The following is a 15407-nucleotide window of genomic DNA, read 5'->3' as shown; positions in this document are numbered from 1 at the left end:
CCGCCTCAGGGAGTAGTGTGCCCCCGTGCCCGGTCCACCATTCCTGTACACCTTGAGAACAAGGGTGGCTTCGGACACTGAACAGCGACCTGCAAAGTCAGTTTTCAGGGACGATTTTGGGCTCAGCCTACGGTCTGCCAGGTCCCTCGACACGTGGTCGTTGTGAACGACGTCTGAGAGATTGACGTCAAATTGGAGGAGATCGCTGTCACGCTCACGTTTTTCCACACCTAACGCTGGACATTAGTCTGCGAGTCCTTTCTACCAAGTGATCAACCCCGCGCTTGCGTCGGTTTGTGCGGCAGTGCGACCCCGTGCGCTCGGCTGGGGAGACCGTCGGGTTCGTACGTCAGTGCGGCCCCGTGCGCTCGGCTGGGGAGACCGTCGGGTTCGTACGGCAGTACGGCCCCGTGCACTCGGGCCGGGAGATCGTCGGGTTCGTACGGCAGTGCGGCCCCGTGTACTCGGGTCGGGAGATCGTCGGGTTCGTACGGCAGTGCGGCCCCGTGCGCTCGGGTCGGGAGATCGTCGGGTTCGTACGGCAGTGCGGCCCCGTGCGCTCGGCTCGGGAGATCGCCTCCGTCACCAGTCAGCCAGCCGCCCGTCAGCCCCATCCGGAACGTCGGCCTGGGCCTGAGATGATGTCCGTCATGCAGTGTGGACTGTTTACATTTTGGCAAGGACTGCGAGAATACTGAGAATGGTGAGACTGGCGTCCTGTGAGATTGAGTTCCCTTACTTACGTCATTACGAGCTGCCGGAGTACATCAGCCGTCCCCGACCGCTCTCTGAACGCGCGTGTTTTTTACGAAGCCTCGAAAGCAGGCGGAAGTTTCAAGAAGATTCTGCGGAAGTTTACCGTGGTGGGCCTTCCAGGCCCTGCAGTGTTCCCGCTCCGGGCGGCTTTGGCAGGGTCCGGCAGTGGCGGCGGGCGCTGGCTGAGCAGTCATCGCGGATGCAACCCGTGAAAGGATCCGAGAAAGCAAAATATAGCTCCAGAAACACGGCGTGCTACTGAGAGAGTTACCGACTGAGACCGCTTACTATTAAACTGGAGTTCGTGTATCTGGTAAAGTAGCACACTAGCGAGAACCATGGCGAACGGGGACCTGCGAGTGCGACCGGTGCTACCCTAATTTGGCACGGCTATTGCTTGGTGTAGGTGTGAAGTCGGTGGCTTGGTCCGGGTCCAGCTTAGGAGTAACTTACGAATCTATATTCAGGAGACCTTTTCGATGGCGATGTAGGTCATCCGAAATAGAAAAGGTAAGCCGGTAACACTGGACCGTCTACAACAGATGACCAGCAATGGGCCCTTTGCTCATTGTAAGGAGCGGTGTCACTTAGCGTTTATGTTCCTGCTGTAGCTATACATTTTTCGTACATTCATTTGGACCTATCTGTCCCCGATTAGGTACATTCCAGGAAATGCTAGAAGCCCGTGTCCTGTCTGACATATGAATGCACCATTTCCAGGACGTACCTGGGGTCTGTCAATCCTTAATGCACACAAAATGCGTAGGCAGCATTGCATGACCATGCGCAAATGTCCCATCAAGGTGTCGCGTGGAGCGGCGTGAGCTCTGGTGTTAAACAGACTCGCTTGTCCGCTTGGTGGCATGCCTTTCTCATTGTCTGCGCAGGACAGCTCTACCATTCTCTGCACATGCGCAATTAGCCACGACACAAACAGGTACATCTTGCTACTCCCCGATCTAGCGGCTCCAGCCGTTCCGAGCACGCGAATCGCCCTCCTCGTCCAGGAAGACGTCCAGCTTGACGAGCAGCGCGTCCTCGAGCAGCGCGCGCCGGCGGGCCAGCAGCCGGTGCGGCACGCTCAGGCCCAGACACTGGAGCGCGTCATGAGCCGCGCGCCGGCCGTGGCGCGCCTGGCGCCGCCCCTGGCCGCGACGCTCCTGGTGCCGCTCCTGGTGCCGCCCGTGGCGCTGCCCATGGCCGGGCCGCTGCCAGGAGCGACGCGGGCACGGCTCGCGGGCCGGGCTCCAGACGCGCGACTGCAGGTCCGCCGGCGGCGCCGAGTGGTCCAGCAGCGACACGCGGAACGGCAGCCGGAACGGCCACGCCAGCGACGCGTCGTTCCTGCACGACAACGGTGGACAATGGGTCTACCAGCACGGCAACAGTGGACCGGGCTGTACCAGCACGGCAGCATTAGACATGGGTCGTACCAGCACGGCAACAGTGGATATGGGTTATACCTGCACGACAACGGTGGGCACATAACGCCCAGGAGTGGTTAAATCGGGTCAAAAAGTCAAGGGGCACTTCGTCATGACTACAGAGAGCCAATCTTTTATTCGGAAGACCATTTTCAGGCTCGAAATCCTATTTTGATGTCGTGGGAGTTGTTTTGGGGAGGAGCTCTCACAGGCGTCTAGCAATACCAAGAAGTACTCGGCTCCAGGGGGGCCACTGCCTTCAGGAGAGGGGTCGAGGGCATGGCCCCCAAAGCTGCCCTTGGGCTACGCCACGGCTGCTTGTGCCTGCCGGGGAACATCTTTACCGGGAGACAGTCAGAGCGAGAGGAATATAACTGAGTGTGCTTCGTAATGTAGGTGGCACAGCGACCTACTGCGCTTCTTCCGAACTAAAATGATTCATTGATGCAATGGCATCTAAACATGCTAATTCACACATACACTTATACCATGACTTGAAATGCATGCATCGTCACGCGTTTATCTCCGTTAGCGTGAAACAAACCGATGATGTCGGGTAATCGCATAGCTGTTATGCCATAAAACGGAACTTGATCGTAATGCCTATCCAGACAAGAGAGGGTTGATTGACGTCGTCAGCGTCAAAAGGGTTGAAAAATACTAGCAAAGGGACAGGGACTTCTTTCACATGCCTGACACCAGCCCGGTATCAGCACGAAACGTCACCACATCGTCACTATGGAATGTGTGATGTCGGACCAGCACCCCCTGGCATCGGACCAGCACGGACCAGCGTCATTCTTACCTGCCTGATGTGAGACCAGCACGCACCAGAACGCTGGCTCCCCGATGGCGGGGGTACAGGCGTAGGAACATGCGGTAGCCGCCGTGGTAAACGTAGAAGCTTGCGCTTCTCAGAGCGTGGTCAGATTTCCAGGTGGCCATTTTTAAACCGAAGTCCTGAGAGCGACCACATTCATGATTAGCTGGGACTGCCCTGAGGTGTATCTTGCTACCGTCTCCCGCCATCAGTGGTGGCTGACCTCACCCATTTCATTTGATTGGTCCTAATAAAGGCTGAGCCAGACATAGTGAAAAGGAAAGTGCTCCAAGAACATCAAAGCTTATGGACCTGCGCTGGTAAGCTCGTCACAGTTCGTTATTGCTCATCCCACGAATTCGTCAACGTATTCCATTTAGTAATTCCCTATTCTGTTAACGCATTTTAGCCGTATCATGACACGTTATAATCATGGGATTTTTTCACAACCGGCACATACAAAAAGCGCTTATCTGTGACAGAACCTTGATTGTCAGGACGTTGTCTGTGGTATTTTGTATAGTTCAACTCTTAGGGTTTCAGTGAAGACATACCATCACGTTCTATACAAGCGTGACGGACCCAAATCGAGTCCCTCGTGTCGGTCATTAACACACGGATGCTCGTGGTCACGTACCTCGATTTTCCAATAATACGAGTACATCCTCTTCCCGTTCATGTAATACACGGTGTCGTTGTAGGCGCCGAGCTCCGAGTACCGCGACGCCGGCGCACCCTGGGCGGAGGGCACAAAACTAATGGTGTCTGTCACGTGCCGCCCTCTGCCCGGCTGCCTTACTCCAGCATGGTGCTGCCCTCTGCTCGAGTGGCCCGCTCCGGTACGGTGCTGCCCTCTGCCTTGGTGCCCGTCTCTGGTCTTGGCCTGATGTTCCGCATGGTGCTGCCCTCTGCCCGCGTGGCCCGCTCCGGTACGGTGCTGCCCTCTGCCTTGGTGCCCGTCTCTGGTCTTGGCCTGATGTCCCGCACGGCTGGGTTTTGGTGACAGTGACTGCAGCGAGGTTGGTGGCCATTTCCGCCCCGAACTCTGGAATGCACGGGTGGCAGTGTCCGTGAACGTGTGACTGAATAGCATGAATTAATGCTGAGAGGCACGCAATGTGCTCAGAACCCCAGCCTTTGGCCATGGGGAGACAGAGTAATATGTGAGCCTCCCATCAAGCAGGTTAAGGCGTAGAGAAAGCTGATCAAGAATGAATTTGAACTGATCGATGCATAAAGATACATCTGGGGAATTCATCGCGCAAAGCTGACTGGCGAAAGGCAAGAGAGCCCCACTAAAGCCAGTGCTTCCATCAGCTGACCTGCGGTGGGGAAACTGGCCGGTGCGAGGTGCTGAGGTGGTGGCCGCCTCTCTCAGTGTGCTGACTGGAGCTAGCCTGCCGACCTGCGCCGCCTGCCCTGGAGGTGGCCGCACCCGTCGTCGACGGCTGGCTGTGCGCAGAGTCGCCGCGCGTCCACCGGGGCTGTACAGCCGCCGCGGTGTACCCACCACCCGCCGGACCGGAGCTGGAGCCGGGGCCGGAGCCGGGGCGGGAGCCGGAGTCGGAGCCGGAGCCGGAGCCGCGCCGCTCGCCGAGGGAGCTGGACCGCTCCCGGAAGGAGTCGGCAGTCATGATGGGCGGGTGCCTCGACAGAAGACTTTGAGCAGCCAGACGCCGCCGGTCGGAGCCCTCAGGCAGTGGTGACACGGCGAAGTCATTTTGAGGTGCCCCGAACTTGTCATGTTTTGGATCCGGGCTGGCACTGTAGCCACGTGCTGCAGCATGCTGTTTTCTTGTCTCTGATGCAGCAGTCCACGCTGCTCCATTCTTAGAATCGGGGTGCGGTACCTGGCCGCCAGAAGGGACGTCGTTGCACCGTTGGAAGTCACTGTTGGTTTGACGCATGATGATCATCATGGTTTCTTTCATCTCCTCAAGTTTCTGGTACAATCTTTCCTCCATCAAACGCAAATGCGACTCGAGTTCGGCTGAAAGCAACGAGGGCTGCATTACAGAAAGCTACGAGAGAAAATGGTTTGTCTAAAGGCGAATGCCATTTGCAAAACCCATACATTCGTGTAGCAGTTTGGGAGGATTTGGTGCAGTAACATTAAAATCATAGACTTTTCTAACGCCCCCAACCATGTGCCAGATGTTACTGACTATGGTTCCCAGGTTCGCCTAGGTATATACCAAAAATATAAGTTGTAGGTGAATGAGCAATAACAGATCGCACAATACGAGTCGGAAGTAGCACGGTTCTGCTACTTGCAAAAGCAAATGCTTCGCGCGGGCATAGCAGGCTACCAAACGTCAGGTTTGCAGTGGTAAAACCAGAATGTTCACGCCATGAGGCTGCAGACACGTGTCAATGCATGCTAGGCATGCTCACGGATAGCATGTTAGAATCACTACGATGTTAAACCAAAGACGATGTTCTCTGCGGCCACGACGGGCGACCGGCGGCGAGGTCTGTGGCGCGCTCCAGCGTCGATTACAAGCGACAGCGGCAGACGCCGCGCGCGTGTCGGTCACTGCCGGCGTGTGGCCTCGCTCGCGCCAAATACGGGCGCCACGCGACTGGCGCGTGGGCCACACGAGCCTCGCGAATCGGCGGGTGCGTGACAGGCGGCGACCGGGCCCGTGCGTCGAGCCGCCCCGCTGCTTCGGATCAGCCCGCCCGCCTCGCCCTCCTCGTGATGCAGTCAAAGTTAAGAGGTCTGCGGGCGCATTTGCATAGAAAACCAACGTTTTGCTCAGAAACTGTAATTTTCGTCTTCGTCAGCTTTAACCTCGTTGTGATGGCTGAAATGCTTATGAAATTGGGCGGCAGTAATTCTCAGATTTCCCAGGAGCATTTATGTTGATATCTCCTAATTGCGTGGAAATGTGCTGCCCCAGCAATCCCGGGTGTGTCTGCCTGAGACCCCGCATTGCTTGTGCAAACCGATCTGGCAAAGTTTAGCTTGCGACTATAACGGTAGGCTTGACCTTGAACGACCCAGTGATATCTAGTAGCAAGCCCTCAATTCCATTTGCATCGGATTGGATAGTTGTCATACCCTTGTAACACGACCATATTTTATCCATGCTCCAGTAATATTTGATGAAACCGAGTAATTGCTCCGACAATGTATTGCCCCCTTCTATAACAGCCAGTTAAAATGAATAGCAAACGACACACACACACACACACACACACACATATATATATATATATATATATATATATATATATATATATATATATATGTGCATGTACACACATACATATCGAAATCGATGCATTGCGTTTTCCTCACGTTGCACGAAAGCTCTTAAATGCGTCGGAAATGACCATTACATGACTTCTGAGCCGCCTCTTCATGTCCTAGATGAAGACATGTGAAATACAGACTAAAAAATATCGGCTCTTCCTCAGGTCACAGTTCCTAAAGACCAGCTAGATGACTCGATATATGTCGGTGGTTCCATCCTGCCGCTATTTTTTCAGTCGGCCAGTTCCGTGTAGGACGTTATATAGGACATACATTAAATGTTAAAGCACGAAACAAAAGAATCCGTGTGCTGGACTGGAGTTTGCGGAAGCAGGGATGCTTTGAGGACTTACATATATTGTTTGTTACTGGGGATTTACGACACACTCAGCTGCCAACCTGCTTACATGTATTACTAGGCCCACAAGCAGGTTGCATGATGTTCATTTAAGTTTATTGAAGTGAACCATTACTGATGGCTTAAATAAAAATCAAAACATCTAAGTCAAAAGTCACTCAAGTAAATTTCTTACATCATGCTAGTGTTAGTGGGCATCTGCGGTCAAGTAGAACACTCGGGCATTTCACCTGGATTGCAAACTCCTTTCAGGACCCTGTAGGCGGTAGATGTGACTGTTGCCTGGAAGTCCTTTGCTTCGACCTGGCACATGCTGAAGGTGCGATCATAGCCGTCCGCAGCTGGGTCAGCCAGTACATCGGCCAAGTTAGGCTCATCTGCCAACACACAGCAGGAACAGCCAACACATCAGCCAGGTCAGGATTATGTACCAACATAGGGGCGTAACAGCCAACACAGAGCCGTAACAACGAACGCACAGCAGGAAAAACCAACACATCACAGCCAGGTCGGGCCCATCTGCCAACACACAGCAGGAACGGTCGACACATCAGCCAGGTCGGGCTCAACTGCCAGCACACATCAGGAACGGTCGACACATAAGCCAGGTCGGGCTCATTTGCCAACACACAGCAGGAACGGTCGACACATCAGCCAGGTCGGGCTCAACTGCCAGCACACATCAGGAACGATCGACACATAAGCCAGGTCGGGCTCATTTGCCAACACACAACAGGAACGGTCGACACATCAGCCAGGTCGGGCTCAACTGCCAGCACACATCAGGAACGGTCGACACATGAGCCAGGTCGGGCTCATTTGTCAACACACATCAGGAACGGGCGACACATCAGCCAGGTTGGGCTCATTTGCCAACACACATCAGGAACGGTCGACACATCAGCCAGGTCGCGGTCACTGCGGTGGATCAGCCAGCTCGTCATCGGCGTCACGCTTATCTGTCAACACAGTCACGTCAGCTAAAACATCATCCATTCTGTCACGCTTATCTGTCAACACGCGAACATACGCCACACACCTAAACACACATACACACGTACACATGCAGCCACAGTTCCAGCCCCCAGACCAGTGCAGTAGCCGGCGGCGTGCTGGCTGCCGGAGAGACGCGACAGGGGTGGACTCCTGTCGGCCGGCGTGTCCCCACGGACAGTCTGTTTGTTTATTCGCCAGCGGTGATGCCACTGCGATCACTAAGGGCATGTGGCGGTCGATTGGGCCCAGTGCGGTGTGTGGTCGCCTCTCCAGAAATGCCGAGCAACCGGCAGACATTCTTGGCATCCGACCGTTGGGCCAATCACGCGCCGCGCCAAACCGGAATCTCATCTAGGCTCCCTGTTTGTTGATCGCTTCAGCACCGAAAGATGCTCGCCCATTTTTAGGCTAGCGCACAGCTAAACAAATATTAATTCGAAAGTCTACGCTCATCTGAATTTAGGTAAACTTGCAGTCATATTATGCATCAAGGATTTTCCGAAGTCTGCTGGAATGTTTAAGCTCCTGTTTCCCATCGCTGTTCTTCAATGCCTTTGTTTGTGGATCAAAAATGATGCCATCAACTGAAAAACCACCGACGCAATGCGGGGAGTAATGTGTTGTAAAATACCTTTTGTTCAGGGTAACCATCAGAGGTAATTTACTACGACGTCGTTCCATCCATAAACGTACATGCTCCGATCAGCCTTCGAAGCATTTATCGCGCCCCATTAACACGCACTTGGCGTGCACAGTTTGTAAGGTGGTAGGTATCGAATGAATGTAACCAGTGTTGTAGGGCAGTCAGAAAAAACGAGACACGGCTTCAGAGAGGACATAATCGTCGCTTTGGTTGCTGGGCAACGCGCTAGTGCTGCCCTCTCGTAACATCCCCCCCCCCCCCCGCTACACAGAGTGGTGGCACGATCTCAGTTACTTCTATCATGGCTTTCTAATTGGCTTTAAAAGATGCTATCACGCATCCATTGTAGCTTTGTGTACGTACAAGATTAATCGTCATGCAAACAATGCCACTTCTACCATGAATCTCAGGAACAGAGCATATAGCGAATGCCAATAACTCAACTCACGTGCGTGATTACTTGGCTTCTCGCTGCATTTATTAGTGCATTGTTTGTGTAATATCAAATGCACCAAAATTTCCCTCTTTCGTAGATAACATAGCCTATGTAAATCAAAGCGTTTCCAAACAGTAGCTTTAGGCGTTACATAATTGTTAAAGCTAGATACCAGGACCACAAATGAAAAATTGTCAGGATTGTTCATAACACCGTCCTTGACTGGCGTGTCGGCATGCACGCTGGTTTTTTGGACAGTTATTTCTCCAAGTGTCCTTGAGTTCTGACAATGACTAGATTGTGTTCGTCTTTTAGCAATGCGCACATCACAACCCGAATTTTCTCCTTGCCTTTGCTTGGATTAGAACTGGGGTCTCCTGATTATGATTCCTGTGTTCCACTATTGCACTAACCGGGAATAATCAACGGGGGACTACAAGTCTGCTAAAAACGACCGATGACCTTCTCGGCTAATTCATTGCCAGAACGCTGGACCCAAAAACAGAAGAATCCGGTTCGAATCCCTTCAATTTCAAGGAGGAAAATCAGGCTATATAAGTAAACATAGTTGAAGACCGAACACCATGTAGTCCTCAGTACTCCATGATATTTGACGACGGCCAGACAATGAGCTGCCCGAAACATTGTGTAAGCCTTAATACGGGAGCCACAGACCGGACAATTGTTCCATCTGATCCGTCAAAGCTTTATGGCTAACAACCATCGTTACTTTTTTGTCTGATGTGTCTTATGCGCAATAAGATACAAAAGGGATCCGAGCCATCCCCAGACAGTCGCGATATGCGGTATAACCCAAGTGGCGCCGAGTAAACTTTAAACATGGAATGCCTCACGAGCTTACAAGGATCCCGTTTCAACAGTTGATATGATACCCAAAGCATGTGCAACATAAAACTGAGCCATTCAGCCTTCAGGTGTTTCGTTCGCGTATAACCAAACATGGTTAAACACTGTTCATATGCCGAATAATGCATGTCCAACTGCAGGGACTTGCTAATGGCTCCACCAAACGTTAGAGCCCTGGTGCGCGCCGTTCAGTCGGGGCGCGGAGCCTTGAGTGGCCCGGACCGATATGCACCGTCATCGGTCTCGTACAAACTCACGGCCGTGGTATGCAAATGGGCCGCGATATATGCACAGAACCGTCCTCCAATGGCCTGTACATTCATCACCAGCGGAGAGAGAGAGAGAGAGAGAGAGAGAGAGAGAGAGAGAGAGAGAGAGAGAGAGAGAGAGAGAGAGAGAGAGAGAGAGAGGAGAGAGAGAGAGAGAGAGAGAGAGGAGAGAGAGAGAGAGAGAGAGAGAGAGAGAGAGAGAGAGAGAGAGAGAGAGAGAGAGAGAGAGAGAGAGAGAGAGAGAGAGAGAGAGAGAGAGAGAGAGAGAGAGAGAGAGAGAGAGAGAGAGAGAGAGAGGAGAGAGAGAGAGAGAGAGAGAGAGAGAGAGAGAGTGAGAGAGAGCAAAAGCACGCACGGAGCTGGAAAGCTGTGATAGGCTCCAACCGTCGAACTGTAACACTCAGGGTGCAGGGCTGGTGGACTGTAGCATACCCGAACTGCATACTCAGACCGTTATACACATATTTAGTCGGCTAACTCCTAATAACTTCAGCTTGTTTCGCCGCATTGCCCAGCCAAACGGCCGGGATGGGAAAATGCCGTTTTCTCTCGGAAGCTAAAAATGAAGATCATGCGACTATTGACGTCATTATTGTTGATGCTAACAATAAGTTACGACTTGCTTGGGTCAGTTCATCACTAAAGTTGGCTTAATTTGCGGCGTTTCTTCAAGTTAAGATATTAATAGTGCTGATTTTTGATGGGAGGTGTTCTCATCTTCGCCAGAGAGCCTAAACATGAGTCAATCATGTATCTACAACCCAACACGATGATCATGATGATCTGGATGGCAAAAGTATGAACCCTCGATGCGTACTGATTTAGCGATCAATTTATGCATGCAAGATAACCGAAAACGAGACCGCGACCGAAAAAAACACCCCCAAGGTGATTCGATATTTGTCGTGCATTGACAGAAGATTGGGGCTTGACTTTTAGAAGTCACCATCAAAATTATGTCACAACGAAGTTCTGAATAGGCTTTCGGCAAAAAAATTTTCATCAACTGGTGCCACAGTTCTGAGCCCAGGATCCAAGACCCTCGAAAAGTATCTGAAGTGTGAAAACCACAGTTGATACGACGACTTTTTGTCTATGACACTTGAGATAGGGATCAAATGTATTGCGGATATATGCATTTTAGCACGGCACCCTCTTAAAATTTGAGAACAAATTTTACATATGATTTGCCTTATGTCTATAGGGAAAATAGTCGCTTGGGTAATATACTTCTGGGTAAATTTACATCCAAAATACGAATCCGACAGCCTTAGAGCTGTACATCATCCCGATACGGAGCAAAAAGCAGATTAAAAAAGGCGATGACTTCAACAACTATATTTTTCATCTTGCTCCTGCGAGGATAGTTTTAGAACATGACGTTCGTGAAAAGTGCCTAGAAAAGCTGAAGGTAACCTGACCTGTAAACTGACCTGCAGTGACTTAGTTTAGCCTTCGATCTCGTCTTCTGAAAAAGACGGCCACATCACTTTTTAAACCGATATGCAGTTAAAGGTTACTAATTGCCGTTCAGGCAATACACAGAAGTCAATGGGACCTGTTCTAAACCGGTCGTAAATTGAATTTGAATATTGGTGGAGCACGCATGGCGGCACGTCATGAGTCCCCCAGCCGGTGTTGGGTGTGAGGTGACCAACCGCGATCTGCTCATTACGCCCGGCACTGTGGTCGTGACTTTGAAACCAACACTTCCAATACTAAAACCAGTCATTTAGACATTCTTCCGCATTTTCAGAAGAATGTCTCTATGACGAATGCATGCTGACCGGCTGAACGTACCTGTCGTCCTTCACGAGTCGCATGGATGACAGCGTCGGGCGCTCCAAGTCTTCGCAGCGTATCGATTATCGGCAACCATCATATAAAGTCGGGTTGGTTCTCCAAGAGAAGGTCAGTGTTTGTAAAGCCGCGTTGCTGTAGGAGCTATATATTTAGGTCTTAGCTTCACTATGCGTATTAGTTATTAACGGAACATATTTAGCTTGCTGATGCATTATGCCTTTGCCGACAGTGCTGATGCTGATGCATGCATTTCTTTTAAACTTTTTTTCGCAAACTGCTTTCGCCAGAGCAATACAGAAAATCACCACATTAGTTTAGAACGTCAAGACTCGGCAAGCTACCTTTGGAGAAACCGTGAACTAAAGGAAGCTTCCATAATAAAACTCCATATATATATATATATATATATATATATATATATATATATATATATATATATATATATATGTGTGTGTGTGTGTGTGTGTGTGTGTGTGTGTGTGTGTGTGTGTGTGTGTGTGTGTGTGTGTGTGTGTGTGTTGTGTGTGTGTGTGTGTGTGTGTGTGTGTGTGTGTGTGTGTGTGTGTGTGTGTGTGTGTGTGTGTGTGTGTGTGTGTGTGTGTGTGTGTGTGTGTGTGTGTGTGGTGTGTGTGTGTGTGTGTGTGTGTGTGTGTGTGTGTGTGGTGTGTGTGTGTGTGTGTGTGTGTGTTGTGTGTGTGTGTGTGTGTGTGTGTGTGTGTGTGTGTGTGTGTGTGTGTGTGTGTGTGTGTGTGTGTGTGTGTGTGTGTGTGTGTGTGTGTGAGTGTGTGGGCGGGTGGGTGCACATGTGTTTACATATGCTTATAGATGTATATAACATAGATAAAAATGTCGTTGAATGATACATCGTACTGGCAAAGTGCTGGCCTCTGGATCAAGGTCTTTGGGCTTGATACTTGCTCATAAAACTTTCACTGGGCGTAGTTCTCAATAGCATGTGGCCTTCATAGTTTTATTCGCCAATAAATAACCGAGCATTCGAAACGCGCTACAAAAATGCTCCCACATGCTGCGATGGCAATTAAGCTTTCGAAGCATTAAGATCTTAGCGAGTGTGTAGGAATTTATGGTTCTGGAAACAAGGGGTTGCGTGAACATTCAGCTGATTGCACCATTCCATGCTATCATTAAATGTTGCAATAACTGATGCCAGCGGCGTTTACCCAACAGAGCTTGCACTTACAGAGCCCGGTGAGAATCAGCAATTTGAAAGTCAATTCAGATCAAGCACATATTGAGTGGCTACATGTAGTGATTGGATGTACGAACGTGGTTATATGGAGCATGTGACATGGAATACAGTATGGGACATGAAACACCTATATGTTACTTGACTGCACCGAACTCAACGCCCACAGCTATAGCTGACTGTAGATCGGATAAAGACACGCGACCGTGTGCGTTATTTACTAGGCTGTTACTAGGCTGTTAGAAAGGGCGCAGCGATCTGAGCCGCGGGGAACCGTGTTTCAGAAGGAAAAAAACAGCTATTTTACGAGTCTGTTCGTAAAATAGCTTATTTGCCTTCTGTACTGACCTTACGTATGTATATGTAAGGTCAGTACAGCCGATGTCGCATATCGCGTTTCTCGTAGGGACACGTAATTCAGGTCATATGAAACGCAGGGGTCAACTAGAGTATTGTGGCGCCCCATCTGCAGATGTCTTTGTCAGTTGTCAGCCAGAAATCCCGCTCCAGCTATATTCCCATATCGCACCGTACTGCGCTGCATTGCACTGTGCGATGCCGCGAGTCGAGCCACCTCACCTGGTCCCCCCGCCACATGCAGCAAACAACACACGCGATGAACCTGTTGTGACTTCGCCGGAGCTGCAAGGCGTTCTTGCTGCCGACGGTGAAGCCCCGGCTCGTGTCATCGCTGCATCCGTCACCACCGGTCAGAATCCAAGGTCAACAGCTCGACACGACCACATCGCGCACTAAACACCAAACCCGTTATTGTCCGCTGACCCTAACAGCGCGAGCAGAGTCAGCACTCACAGCTGGTGGTGCGGGCGACACTTGAGTGATGCTGCAATGCCCAATCGCCTTCCCTGCGAGACAGCGGTGCGATAGCGTGCGCGATTCCAGTAACTGGGCGGGCGGCAGGCCCCTGCGCCCCACCCGATATACCACAGCTCAAGAGAGGCTTATGACGGCTACCGTCCGTGTCCGGCTACCGTCCGACGCTGACGTCTGCAGGGGCCATGTCCGACCGGACCGGCCGCCTCGTCCGGCACTGTGACCGGCTCACTCACCGAACGCGTCAGCGGCGGAGGCGTCAACGGCGGCGGTGGCGTCGGCGGCGGCGGCGGCCAGCAAGGCGAGGCCGGCCAGCAGCACGAGCGTCGTCCGCCGCCTGTCCATGGCCCGCCAGCGGCGCGACTGCAGGGCCCAGCGGACGTGCGCCGCGCCGTCCCCGGCGCACCAGCTGACACTGAGCCGGTCAGAGCAGAGGGCGGCGGGGCAGGGCGGACAGGGGCGATGGGGATGGCCGGAGAGAAGTGGGTGAGCTGCGATGAAAAAAGTACAGTGGGCTGGGGTTGGGCGCAGGATTGGACGCTGCGCAACGGGGCCGTTAACCAAAAACAGATACAGATACAGACTCAGACAAATATCTGTATCTGTGTATGGATCTGTATCAGCCGAGCAGACGGGACCTTAGGTGTAATACGGCGCAGCGTTGAGAGCGCTGAGCAGTTGGGATGATCCTGAGACTCATGCCAAAACGGTGGGTGGACGCGATAGCTGAGGCGGCGGCGGCGATCAGCGGCCTGCAAATTAACCGGAGTGTTGGCGGGACAGGTGAGGCGGGTGAGACGAGCTCGGCGACAGGGTAGAAGCGGTGAATGAAGGGATCACCAAGCCGACATCGAACAATGAGATGGCAGACTGTTCAGACCGCGGGGAACGCCGCACTACGGCAAGATGTCGGGACAACTGGAAAATGATGGCAGGGCTCCGGAGCAGCTGAAATGTTGATAACAACTGCGGGGCAGCTGCGACGGCGGCAAACACCGATCAGCTGCCATAACGGGAAACACCTAGACACTAGACACACACATTTCAGAAATTCAGATCTTCTAGGGCTTGTAGATTCTTAAAGTTTGTATGCCGTGCGGCACGGTTAGTGTCAATGTTCTTCAAGTACGTTCTTGCAACTTGATCAGTCGACTGATCAGAAACTGAGAACTAGCTGCTAATTAGAACCTCAAGCTGTTGGCTTCGGGGCTCTTCTTCGGTTCATGGTTTCTTCAAAGGTAGCTTGTGGAGCTTTGGTATTCTAAACTAATGTGCGCAAGTCGGGGACATCGCATTGTTCTGTTTGCAAAAAAAAAACGATAAACTGAGATCACTTTGCACATAAATGTTGCCCGGTTGTGTATCTTACGGTAATAATACAAAACGGGATCATCCTTTTCAGCCCAGAATGAATGATGTTACGTTCAAAATGCTTTGGAAGAATGATGTTTGATGTTCAAACAATTTGGCAAGGGAACAGTCGAAATCATGCGAGTTTTTGTTTTAATGAACTATGTCAGCTCACTCATTGATTATTTTGATATATTATAAGGTGATATGGCTATGCTTTATTCGCATTAACCCCCCCCCCCCCCCCTGACTTCATGCTTACTTACGTCGGGTTTGTGTTATTTATGAAAAGTTAGCATGATTCCAGAGCTTCCAATTTTATGCCATTGCACGATATAGAGGATGCGAAATGTCGTAAATGTATTATGATATAATTCAACATAGT

The 15407-nt window shown here is 51.3% G+C and overlaps 1 protein-coding gene across 1 annotated transcript; it reads right to left on the bottom strand.

Annotated features, from left to right (window-relative positions):
* Positions 1 to 1715: 1715 nt before the first annotated feature.
* LOC119109797 (filaggrin-2) lies at positions 1716 to 13943 on the bottom strand. Its single transcript, XM_037233550.1, has 7 exons — positions 13909 to 13943; positions 6848 to 6994; positions 4323 to 4990; positions 3638 to 4045; positions 2986 to 3140; positions 1987 to 2100; positions 1716 to 1836 (listed from the first exon to the last, which is right to left on the bottom strand). The coding sequence occupies exons 2-7, from the start codon at positions 6927 to 6929 to the stop codon at positions 1716 to 1718; spliced, it is 1548 nt and encodes a 515-aa protein (XP_037089445.1). The 5' UTR covers positions 6930 to 6994; positions 13909 to 13943.
* Between the last annotated feature and the right edge of the window lie 1464 nt (positions 13944 to 15407).

Source organism: Pollicipes pollicipes, unplaced genomic scaffold (genome assembly GCF_011947565.3).
Source record: "Pollicipes pollicipes isolate AB1234 unplaced genomic scaffold, Ppol_2.1 Scaffold_7231;HRSCAF=8579_pilon_pilon_pilon, whole genome shotgun sequence".
Lineage (NCBI taxonomy): Eukaryota > Metazoa > Arthropoda > Thecostraca > Pollicipedomorpha > Pollicipedidae > Pollicipes > Pollicipes pollicipes.
The sequence above is the reverse complement of the archived record's forward strand: the minus strand, read 5'-3'. Positions and strand labels throughout refer to the sequence as shown.